At 38.1% G+C, this 12687-nt stretch overlaps 1 protein-coding gene across 1 annotated transcript in view; it reads left to right on the top strand.

Annotated features, from left to right (window-relative positions):
• NR3C2 (nuclear receptor subfamily 3 group C member 2) overlaps positions 1–12687 on the top strand; it is a 326353-nt gene that overhangs the window by 224551 nt on the left and 89115 nt on the right. Inside the window, exon 4 of the mRNA XM_058550170.1 lies at positions 1505–1621. Within this exon, the coding sequence (XP_058406153.1) occupies positions 1505–1621 (117 nt within the window). The remainder of the gene's footprint in view (positions 1–1504; positions 1622–12687) is intronic.

Here is a 12687-nt window from a genome sequence, read left to right as displayed (position 1 = left end):
CATGTCTCAGACTGAGCTGCAGTAATTCCCCAGAAACCACCTGCTCCTACTGTCTTCTCCATTTTAATTCATGGCAGTTCCATTTTTCTAGTTGTTCAGCCCAAGTCTTAATGCCTCTTAACTCCCCTTTGTCTCTGGTCTGTCAGCAAATCCTAGCAGCTCTACCTTCACAATGCCTCTAGAATCTGACCACTTCTCCCCACCGTCACTGCTACCATACTGACCTAACCTGCCATTATCTCTCCCCAGTCTGTAGTGATAGCCTCCTACCCCTGGTCTCCCTGTGTTTGTGCTTAGTCCATTGCCATCCGTTTTCAACACAGCAGGCAGAGTGATCCTGTTAAATGTAAGTCACATCAAGTCTTTTCTCCACTCCCAGCCCTCTAGGCTAGCAGCTTCCCATTTCACTCAGAGTAAAAGTCGAAGTCTTGAATATGATTTTTAAGGCCTTACGTGATCTAACTCACGTTTAGCTCTTTTTCCTTATCTCGTCTTACTTTCCACTCATTCTTTCTGCTCTTTCACACTTTGCTGTTCCTCAAACATGCCAAGTGTCATCCCAACCCCTGCCCCTACCTCATTTGCTTTTTCTTCTGCTTAGTATATTTCTCCCCTAGGTGTCCACACAGTTGACACCTTCATTTCCTTCAGACCTTTTTTTAAAAATCATCCTCTGGTGAGGCCTTCCCTATGCACTCTTTCTAAAATGTCAACATCCTCCGACACCTCCACCATGATATATGCCCCTTTTCTTCATTTTCCCCCTAGCACTTATTACTGTCCAACATTTGTACGTTTTACCTAATTACCTTGTCCATTGTCTGTCTCCCCCAGTTGAATGAAAGTTAACAAGAGCAGGGACTTTTGTCTGTCTTATTCATTGCTGTATCCCCAGTGTTTCTACTAGTGCCTGGTACCTAATGGATGTTCAGTAAATATTTTTTTAATAAATAAATGAATAATAGAGCTAGGCTACAATTTTACATTTTGCCAGTAGATGCCCCTCTCTAAGCATATTCCCATATCTGAATTTTTTAAGTTCTGGTTTAGTCTGCAGAATGAAATAATCAGACATTTCTATCTGTATAATATGAAAGTCTTTCCATTGAAATCGCACGTGTAAATGGTGGACAGCAGAGCAGGTTAAACAGCTGCAGCAGGACCTTTGTTTAGATCGGTGCTGCTGTGATGTCTGAATGAAATTTGCTCCGTTGCCTGAAAGGGCTCATGCAGCTATCAGAAAATTCACACAGTGGGGGAGTGTAGCTCTCCTTACATGAGAACCTATTAGAAATAATCTTATCTGTAATCCGAAGTCTCAGCTATGTTAAACTGACCATACCTGCGCCTATATTATCTGTTAATCATGTTTCCGTTCTACTTTTTTGAAGAAAAGATTTCAAGGCAGGAAAGAGGAAGTTTCATATTCTGATTATACATATTAATACTTTATATTAGTATAATAGTCTTTATTTTAACAGTTGTTTTTTATTATTTTATTCAGGGCAACACAACTATTTATGTGCTGGAAGAAATGATTGCATCATTGACAAGATTCGACGGAAGAATTGTCCTGCCTGCAGACTTCAGAAATGTCTTCAAGCTGGAATGAATTTAGGAGGTAAGTTTTGTGTTTTTCGCTCAATAAAAAAATTGTTAATATGTAATATAACACCACTAGGCTCCATGTACTCCCAAAATTTAAGATGAAGCTAACATGGAGCAAAGATGTCTAAAAACCTAAGAAGTTATATATTCATGCTAAAACGTTTTAGGAGAAGAGTATCTCTTAGCGGTAGTTAAAAAGAAGTAAGGGGCCGGCCCCGTGGCTTAGCGGTTAAGTGCGCGCGCTCCGCTGCTGGCGGCCTGGGTTCGGATCCCGGGCGTGCACCGACGTACCACTTCTCTGGCCGTGCTGAGGCCATGTCCCACACACAGCAACTAGAAGGATGTGCAGCTATGACATACAACTATCTACTGGGGCTTTGGGGGAATAAATAAATAAATAAATAAAATTTAAAAAAAAATTAAAAAGTATGTTATGTGGCTATGGTCCTAGTGAAGTTTTCAATCCTGCATTTGCTAAGGTTTCAAGAACTGGGCACATAACCAAAACCAAAACAAAAATGAATTACTTTTTACATAAAACCATATCTAAAAGTTTTTATTACCATGTCTTTTTTGGAAATAAGACCTATATGTGATAACATTAACCAGAAAGGAATTCATTCCTAACTCTAGGAGTAAATGTAATAAAGGAAGACCTATATGAAAAAAACTTTAAAATGTTACAGGAGCTCACCAAAAGGGGGGTAGGGGATAAAAGACTTGACCCAAACACAGTGTATACACAAAAGTATACAATGTCCATGGATGGGAAGATTCAACATCCTAAAGGTATCAGTTTTCCCTAAGTTAATTTATAAATATAACACAAACCTAACAAAAATGCCAACTGATGATTCTAAGTTCCTAAAGATAAATTCTGGAAAAAATAAACAATGAGGGCAACTAGCTCTACCAAATAGTAAAATATATGATACAGCTACAGTAATTAAAATAGTTTGTGTATTTTTTATTGATTGTCAGATGAACAGAAAGTCAAGAAATAGATTCAGTATGCGAATTTTGTGTATAATAAATTTGGCATTTCTGATCAGTGGGGAAAGGATAGATTATTCAACAGAAATTATTGTGACAACTGGGAAGCCATCTGGAAAACAAGAAAGTTGAATCCAAATTCTTACTATCCACAAAAATAAATTCTGGTCTTGCAAAGATTTGGACTTTGAAATATAACCACAGAAGTGCTAAAAGAAAACATGTTTTTTTTTTAATACTCTCTAAGTGGAGAAGACCTAAGTATGAAATAAACCAGAAGCTATGAAAGAAAAGAATTGAGGAAATCAACACTATGTACAAATTAGATATTACTGCAAAACAAATAATACATAAGAAACTGGGGGAAAATACTTGCAACTTATAGACAAAGGGTTTATTTCTCACATAAAGAGCTCCTATAACTTCATAAGAAAAAGAAATCAACTCATTAGAAAAATGAGAATGAACAGAACAAGAATATGAACAGAACATTCATAGATAAAAGAAATATAGTTGGTTCTTGAAACGCATGAAGAGATTCTCAATCTAATAAGAGAAATACCAATTAAAAATGTGATATTTTACAAATGGTGAAGATAAGATGTTTTTATGATATATCATTTGATGATATATAAATAAAGTAAAACTCAGTGGTAATCTCATATATTTTAGGTGGAAGTATAAATTGATACAACCCCTATGGAGAGCAATTTAACTATTTCAGTAAAATGTTAAAAGGCACATACCCTTTGACTCAATAATTTCACTCTCAGTAATTTATCCTATGTATGTTCTTGCAATGTAAGAAATTATATATGCATAAGTTATTCATTGTAGCATTGGTGAATATGAGAATTACACTAAATATTCGTGTGTTTAGGATTGATTAAATACAGAATACTCTTCACACATTAGTAAGAATAAAGAGAGCTCTATGTGGATTGATCTCCAAAATATTTAGTGAAAAAAATCAAGTTGCAAAACAGTATGGCTGGTATACTACAAGTTATATATCTGTTTTAGAAAAATACTACATATTGTAAAGAACATTTCTGGGATGATATACAAGAAACCAGTAATGGTAATTGTCTCAGTAAAAATAGGACTGAGTAGCTTGGAGACAAAGATAGGAAGAATTTTGTTGCTGTGTATTCTTCTGTGCCTTTGAATTTTGTATTGTGTTTAGTGAAGGTAGTGAGTACCCGTATTACCAATTTAAAAGAAATAAAGTAATTTGAAACAAAACAGAAAGAGACTTCATCCTTCTTTGCTTTGATGAATGAACCAACTGGCTGCCTTGTCAGGACTGGAGAGTCAACATGACTGCGTGCAGAGCATCTCTCAGGAATCAAGAGGATGAGCTGTGGCCACCTGAGACTGACTGCTCATGTGAGAGTGTGTCCTGAATGCCTTCAACAGTGGCTCAGCCAGAGAAGCCCATGCTGGTTAAGGAGGCAGGCTCTGGAGCCAGACTGCTTGGTGGGAACCCTCGTTCTGCCACTTCTTGACCTTGTAACCTCAGGCACATTACCGTGTTTCCGTGTCCCTGTTTCCTTATCTTCAGCTTGCGTTGATCAGAGTATCTACCTCATAGGCTGTGGTGAGGATTAAATAAGTCAATGAGTCAATTAAATCAGTACAGTGAAAAGAAGGTGATCACTCAATACACATTAGTGGTGTGGTGGGCGGTGGTTCCCACAGCACTTTCACATGATCTGGAAGACATTATTGCCCCATGTTTTGGTGATGGTGAACCTCAAGTACCCAGAGAAGTTAAGTGACTTGCACAAAGGTGCCACAGCCAGTGAGATGGTGAAGCTAGATCCTGGATCTCTGGACTCCTGGTCTGGTGTTGCTGGTATACCACACTGCTCCCTTGTTCTGATATCCAAATCAGCACAGATGTGGCACAGAGATCACTTTCCGAAGCACGCGAGTGAGGATTGGGAGAGATTAGTTTAAATTCTAGATGGCACAAGGCTACAGCCCTTAGTTGTAAAATGAACTCTAAATCAATTTTGTAAAATCCACCATCTGAATTTAAACACACATACACACTATCGAGGAATGTTTTAAAGTATCTATATATAAATTTTATATAAATTTATAAATATTATATATTTACATATATTATGTAAATATTACTATAAACATTATATAATTATACTCTATGAAGTAGTTACTATTGGTTACTATGAAATAATAACAAAATAATGATACCTATGGTTCCTACCCCATAAGGTTGTGTTAAAGATTAACTGAGTCCATACATAACCTTTAGAACAGAGTTTCTCAACCTCTGCACTGTGGAGATTTTGGTCCAGATAGTTCTTTGTTGTGGGGGATGGTCCTGTGCTGCAGGATATGTATCAACATCCCTGGTCTCTACCTCCTAGACGCCAGTAGCAATCCCCTCTCCCCCGTTGTTACAACCGAAAATGTTTCCAAACTTTGCTGAATGTCCTCTGAGTGGCATTGAGACCCACTGGTTTAGCAACAATAATAAATAACTGTAAGCACTATTTAATCGTGAGATCTTTTCTGCTAGAATATACATTCCAGCAGGGGAGGAATTTTCGTTTGTTATGTTCACTGCTTTATCCCCAGTGACTAGAACAGTGCCTGGCACAAAGTAGATGTTCAGACCTATTTGTTGAATGAATCAATGATTACCTGGCATTTTTAAGGGCTTCTGTTTTCTAAGCATTCTGCTCAGCCTGTTATATGTGTCATCCCTTTTAAACCTCACTTAACACTGTGATGCATACTATTAATCCATCCATTTTAGAAGTGAGTTCAGGGAGGCACAGAGAGGTTAAAGAGCTGGCCCAAGGCCACAAAGCCAGGAAGTGGCAGAGCTCTGTTCCTGGCACCAAAGCCTGTGCCCAGCATCACCCTCCTGTACAACATCGGTCCACTGTTTGTAGATTGGCATTTTAAAAATAGCCCAAATTATCTATTAACGGCAACCATGGCACCAGGTTTTTTTACTTGTGTCCATAACGATCTGTAAGTGAGATTTGGCGCAGTACATGATACAAAATTCACATAGTTTGTTGTTGGTTTCTGTATATATGGGATAGATTTCGTGGGTTTTGGTAAAACATTTTACAAAGAGAAAGCTTACTTTGAATCTCGAGGTCATTGAAAGTAGTGAGTCAAAAATGGGCAGGGTGAAAATTAATATTTATGAAAGTCATATTTTCTTTAGCTTCAGGTTGTAATTTAACCACTTCTGGATCATGGATTAAATAATTAACTTTTGCTAATTATCCAGTTGTGGTAACATACATTATAATTTTCTTTTTCTAATTTATTTTGAAGCCTCACTTTTCATTTCAGTTTGGGAAAAAAGAAATGCAAGCAGTTTTATTGTATTCAAAAAAAATAACATGAAATTTAACCTTTTAATATGAAGCACTTTTTAAAATAAAAAATATGAATTAAATTAAAACCTTTTTATACGTGTTTCAGTCTTACCCCTGTATTCCTAGCAAAGTAGGGCTGTCCAGTCTCTTTATTCACCATTCTTTGCCACTGCCTCTCTTGGGGGATAGGTCAGATGGCCACCCAGTATAATACTGAGAAGACTTTTTCTGTTAGTGAGTGATCATAACTCTGGGAACAAAATTAGCCATCTGCTTCTAAAGACTTCAGGAATCCAAAATACTTTAGAATACTTTTTTTCCTATCCTGTCAGCTGGTTAGCATCTAATCCTAACCCTGTCCCTAAGCTGGCCTCTCCTTTAGAAAGTGGAAGAAAGGAAGAAGAGTGAGTAGGTTTGTATGTCTCAGAAATTAGAAAATTTATTTCTCATAAAATGTGCCTCTTCCTTTTTCTCTAGATCTACTCCCTTCCTCCTACCACAAGTATTATTCCTTTTCTTTAAAATCCTGCTAAGCTTTAGGCTGCATGCAAAGGAAAATATAGCAGAAGATGTGAGAATGTCATCAGAAATTGAAAGGAAAATAACAGCTTTTCTGGCCCCAAGCTGAGCCTGCCACTCTCTCTGTAGCCCCCCCATTAGTAGATCTGAGTCATGGTACTATATACATGAGAATTGACTGCTTTGCATAGCCTTCTCCAAAGGAATTAATCACTTTAATACTTTTATTTATTTATTTTTTTTGTGAGGAAGATCAGCCCTGAGCTAACATCCATGCTAATCCTCCTCTTTTTGCTGAGGAAGACCGGCTCTGAGCTAACATCTATTGCCAATCCTCCTCCTTTTTTTTCTCCCAAAGCCCCAGTAGATAGTTGTATGTCATAGTTGCACATCCTTCTAGTTGCTGTATGTGGGACGCGGCCTCAGCATGGCCGGACAAGCAGTGCGTCGGTGCGCACCCGGGATCCAAACCCGGGCCGCCAGCAGCGGAGCACATGCACTTAACCGCTAAGCCACGGGGCCAGCCCCTAATCACTTTACTTTTACATGCCAGTGTTCTGAAGAGGACAATCTATACATATCCTATAGAGCTTCTCCTAAAAAGTATAAAGTATGCATTAAAGCCAAGTACCTCTCGGACCAAGAACGAGCCCTTTGGGATGCTTCTAGCTTGACTGCACTCTGGCCATATAATATAGAGGGGATTTTAGAGATTTTTCTATTCCAATCTTCCCATTTTACAGATGAGGAACTTGGAATCCAAGATCATATCACTGGAAACCTGAAAATGCAGTGTAAGGATTCTAATTCAGTCGTCTTTCCTCTCATCCAGACATTTCACTTTTCATCAGATATGCTAAGAAGTTCGCTTTCACATTCCTTTAATGAAGCCTCTAAAATATTGAAGTCTTGCTTCTTGTAGTTTTAAAAATGTAGACTCCACAAACCACAGAGTATTCCTAATTCTGGTTCGAATTTACTTCCAACACCTGTCTGCTGCTTTCCTTAATCCCAGCAATCACTTTTACTCAGTTTAGCAGGAGCCTTTAAAGGGTGCCCACATCGGATCCACCTTTTCCTCTTGGAATGGAACATGTCGTGTGAAAAGGGAGAAGGCTCTCAGACACAGGAAGCGGTAGCAACAGTAGATGTGGTTGTGTTTTTGGAGATGGAGAAAAGGCAGCTAGGTGAAAAAGGAAGGGAAACATAATGTTAATACTGGGAATCCTTCAAACAGGTACTCTTGTACATTCCTGATAATAATAGAACCAAACAGAGGAAAATATTTCAAAGTCATCCACTTAATGCAATAGTAATCAGCCAATGAATTATTAATCAGCTCTGAAAATTCATAACAACATAGTATACTTTCTGAAAAAATTAGTGAAATAATGATGAAAATTAATAATAATGAAAAATGAGTGTGCAAAATTATATAGGTTACTTATTCTGTGATTACTACTATATATGAAAAGATTACATGAGTCAAAAGATGAGGAAGTAATGTCCGAGTACCAAAAATGGTTGTGTTGGTGCAGTAAGATTATGGATAAGATTTTTCTTCTCTCTTTTCTAGTTTATTAATAATACAAACATGTTTTAAAAATAAAACTTAAAGAAAATAGAGTTCACAATTTTGACCTAAAAGAGAAGAGAAACGTAAGACTAATGGTTCTACTGAGCAGAAGAGGTAAAGAATTAGACATCCAGATAGCCAATGTAATTTTCCCTGAACAGGAAGGAGGGAAAAAAAAAAAAAGGAAATACATCACTAAGTCTCCTGCTGTGAAATGCTTTAAAAACTGAAATGGAGAATGAGTGAAAAACAAAAGACCAAGAGACCAAAGAATGACTGAATCATGACTGACACACCAAGCCCAGAGAGCAAGAGAGCTTTTTAGTGGAGGAAAATTGCCTTTACCTGCCAGCAACTTGCTGCACCTAGTTGGCATGGTCACCTGCGAAACTCACACGCAGTGTAGGTCTGGTGAGAGAAATTACAGGATCAACGCCAGTGAGAGAGTAGGTTTAATATCTGAAATCCAATAAGAAAAACAATTTTTATATCTGTAAGGGTCTCCTGAGGCAGGATAGGCAGTAGTCTGTAGAAGTTTAGAAAGCCCAAGTGTCCTGAGTTTTATGAAGAAATACCATTCCTCAGATTTTTTTTTCCATTCCTCTTGCTTCTAGACAGTAAGAATTTCAGTGGGACTTTTGAACAGTCAAGTGGAGGGGAAAATAACACATTTTTATAAATCAGTAAAAGTATGTTTTTTGAGCCTTCATATATAAGTTAAGCCATATTAATTGTCGTAGTAATATAACTTGAATTAAATAACTGGTATTTTTACCCTGCAAAATTTCATAGAGGAAAGTTCAGGATTGGTCTCAAAGCAGATAGAATTTAAAGATTTACTGTAGTTCTTCAATTCCAAGGCATTTTTTTCTTTCAAATTTTAACTGTTGTGATTATAATTTGAAATCTATCTGTACATTTAATTTTTATTAGTTTCCTTCATAACTCTAGTTGAATTCGTGTCTTATTTTATGACTCATGACATCTTAGAGCAGAAGCAATATAGGCGTTCATTGTAGAGGTTCATCCTTCCCAAGAATATATACATTTGTGGGCACACACTCTTGCCTCGGTGAGCTCACCCAAGTAAGCTGCTTTTCTTGAGTCTTGTTAAATATATAACCCAGAGATATTGGAAGCATTCTGCTTGGGTATACAGATGCCCTTTGGTGCTTCCACTTTTCCTTTAACTTCTCCATTTGCCATCTGTCCTCGTAGGTTATCATCTCAGTCTTACTTAAAGGACCTGAGAGCTTAGCCTTCCTGACCTCTTGGGTCCAGGATATCTTCTCATGTGGCCATGGTGGTCTCAAGAGACCTAGAGTCAAAGCCGTCCCTTCTCCTTCTGAGCAGGACTCAGATATAAGGTTCTCTTTTGGCCCGACCTCCAGCAGCCTTCCAGGTCCACACACTCCCTGATACTTTCTGTGATACACAATTGTCTTCTGACTCTCTGGTAAAATAGTGGGGGCTTTGGTTTTGGTGGTGTTTTTTCATGGTGCTTCACATTATTGTTACACTCTTTCACATTACCTCAGATGATGAGGTTTTGTTATAAGAATATTGATAATTTCACAGTCTTTGTGAAATACTGGGATGTTGTTTAGAACACAACAGGTTTTCAATTTCTAGGACTTTTCTCTTTGATTTTTTTCACTTTTTACCTGCTTCTTTCCACCCAGCTCTCTCCTCCCTACCTTGTTGCTCTTGCTTACTCATGGTTTTCCCTACTCATGGTTCTACTAACTGCCTTCTCTCTCTACCTCTCAGCTTCATTGTCACCAGAGTGTCCTGTATGCAGTCTTCCTGAGAGAGGGTTGGGGCCAATTGGTTGGTCACTGTCCAGAATAGAGCTTCTGATCGAGTTGAGTCCTCCAGAGCATATAGACAAATGGCTACTTTTGCCTCAGCTGCCTTTACCTTACCCAGGCTCATGTGGCCAGGTTACATACAGGGCCCTGTGGTACAAAGCGTGATGACTTAACGACAAGAAACATTTTGACGCCATTTTTCAGAAAGGAGCTATAAGTATAGATAGCAATCAGAGTGGACTAGATGTATCTTCAGTACTAACTTATAACAGTTACAATCATCTGTTAATTGTGGAGCGTCCCTTAAATCATAGCAATATTTCCAACACCTGATTTTTATTCACATAAGTTATCTATATATTTAGAAGTAAAAAGTGTTAATTTTTAGTAAACAGATTGACAAAGCAAAATAATAGCTTTTTGTGCTTCTTGGAACCGAACTACTAAGGCTTTATTTTAGAGTTCAAGGCTTTTTGATATGGCTACTTTGAAAACATACAAACCAAAACAAAACAGAAAAAGCATAAGTAAAGCAAATCTTACACTTTTTTTTTTTAATCACCAATTAATGTGTAAGATGGGCATTCTCTTATAAAACATCTCTCTATTCCTGAACTGTTCTCTATTCCTGAATGCCAGGCTCTAAGATTGGTGTTGAGCTCTGGGGTGATGGAAGAGTAGAGGATAGAGGGCTATGGAGGTAGGAAGGAAGGAAGATAGGAAGGAAGGAAGAACAAACCACTTAGAACCAAGCATCACGGGTTTACCGCACTCAGCCATCTTGGAAAGGGGCCATCACTCATTCCAGGTACAGTCCCTGCCTGTTCTCAAGGAGTCACTTGTATCATCTACCTCAAACTCTGCTTGCTCAGAGTTATAATCATTGAACTCATTTACTTTCAATTAACAAATATGTCCACTGAGGAATATAATTTAATTTTTTTTCATTTGAAAATCTAGTAACTAATGATCTGCTGCTTGTTGGCTTTCTGAATATATATCCTCTTCTCCCCATCTTCACAGTAAAATATTATCATTGTGAAGATGGGGAGAGGAAGCTATTTGTCTTACAGTAAGGTTCTCTGAATTCTCACCTCTAGAATGTACAGAAAACCATTCTACTCGCTTTCTAACAGTCCTTCAGTCTCCAGTAGTAAGTATATATGATATTTAATATCATTAGTATCTTCTACAGTGATGATTTTTCTGGGACAGATAATATACCTTTTAAAGGCTAGCCCAATTCTAAAAGATTTTTAAAATATTTTTATTGATGTATCAAATTATAAAATACTCATTACAGTGATTAATAAAGAGAATAAAAGTTCTCTGTAATAAATTGAGGGAAGGAAGATGGAACAAGAGTCAAGATGTTTGCGAGCACTTTGTTTACTGATTAAAAACTAATGATTTACATTTTGACGGAGAGGCTCTTAAAAGCTGAACTAGCAGAGCTAATAAAAATGGCTTGTTCAGAATGTGCTGCTTGATTATTTTGAAAAGATCTGTCAACAACAATGTAAAGGCAGTTGCTGAGTTAGGTCATGAAAATAAGAAACTCCAAAATGTAATTGTTCTATATTCCTCCTTCAGTGTTTTGTACAGTATTTGTTTTGAGAGCATAATATGAAATATGTTTAAATAGTGATGAAGAGAAGTACTCTGTTACCGTATAATTATTTTTTCATATTAAGATTAATCTCATTTGAATAGGAGGGGATCATAGTGTTTAAAAAGTGCATCTCTGATGATCCGTTCATCGATTTATTCAGCAAATATTATTCTCATGCCTCTGAAATTCTAGATGTTCCATGTGATGTTGTTAGTGTAGCAATGAGAAGGCAGGCACTGGCCTTGCTTTCAAGGAGCTAATCTTTAAGAATGAAGAAATTTATTATGAGCCAGATAAGCATTGGAAATTTAGCAACAGGGTACTTAAGAACACCGTTAGTTTTGACAATAGCCCAAATCCCTGAGGTTCTTTCTCTTTGCTTTAGCGTGGTGTCAGCAACTTCTTGACTTAGATCTGTTGAAACAAGGTGGTGGCACCTCAAGATGGCTTTCTGTGACTCTGTTCCTCGATATTTGGTTGGTTCATCCCGGTTGCTTCCTTTGTGCATCGATCCCATCAAATGGTCCTGCGGCATCTGCCGATGCTTGTGTGAGACATTGTTTGGAACGGAGGAGCTCTGCATCATGAAGTCCTGCAGCAGACCCACAGTTCCTTCCTAACTGCAGGCCACCTCAGTTCCTGTGTCAGCGTCTATCAGTAGACAAAATTCTTCACTTAATGTTGGCTCCTTCAACTTGGACTGTGAAAATCAGCCCTTCACATTCTTTTTTTTTTTTTTTTTTTTAAATTTTACTTATTTATTTTTCCCCCAAAGCCCCAGTGGATAGTTGTATGTCATAGCTGCACATCCTTCTAGTTGCTGTATGTGGGACGCGGCCCCAGCATGGCCGGAGAAGCGGTGCGTCGGTGCGCCCCCGGGATCCCAACCCGGGCCGCCAGTAGCAGAGCTCGAGCACTTAACCGCTAAGCCACGGGGCCGGCCCAGCCCTTCACATTCTTACCAAAAAATTGAATCCAACTTTACTGTAAAGATTTCTGGCCACCTTAGAGTTAAGTAATTTCTAGTGTGAGGACGACTGAGGGAGCTCTGGTTGATCTTCTTGGAACACCTACCACATCTGTCTCTCCTGAAGCTCTTGTAACAGATACTAGGAAACGTTTGTGAAGAAAGGCTGGAACTTGGGGAGCCACTTTCTAGCAGCCAACTTTCTGTCACCTTCCTTCAGTTCTTAAGCCACC

This window comes from Diceros bicornis, chromosome 11, assembly GCF_020826845.1.
Source record: "Diceros bicornis minor isolate mBicDic1 chromosome 11, mDicBic1.mat.cur, whole genome shotgun sequence".
In the NCBI taxonomy this organism is placed as follows: domain Eukaryota; kingdom Metazoa; phylum Chordata; class Mammalia; order Perissodactyla; family Rhinocerotidae; genus Diceros; species Diceros bicornis.
This window is presented reverse-complemented; position numbering and strand designations above follow the sequence as displayed.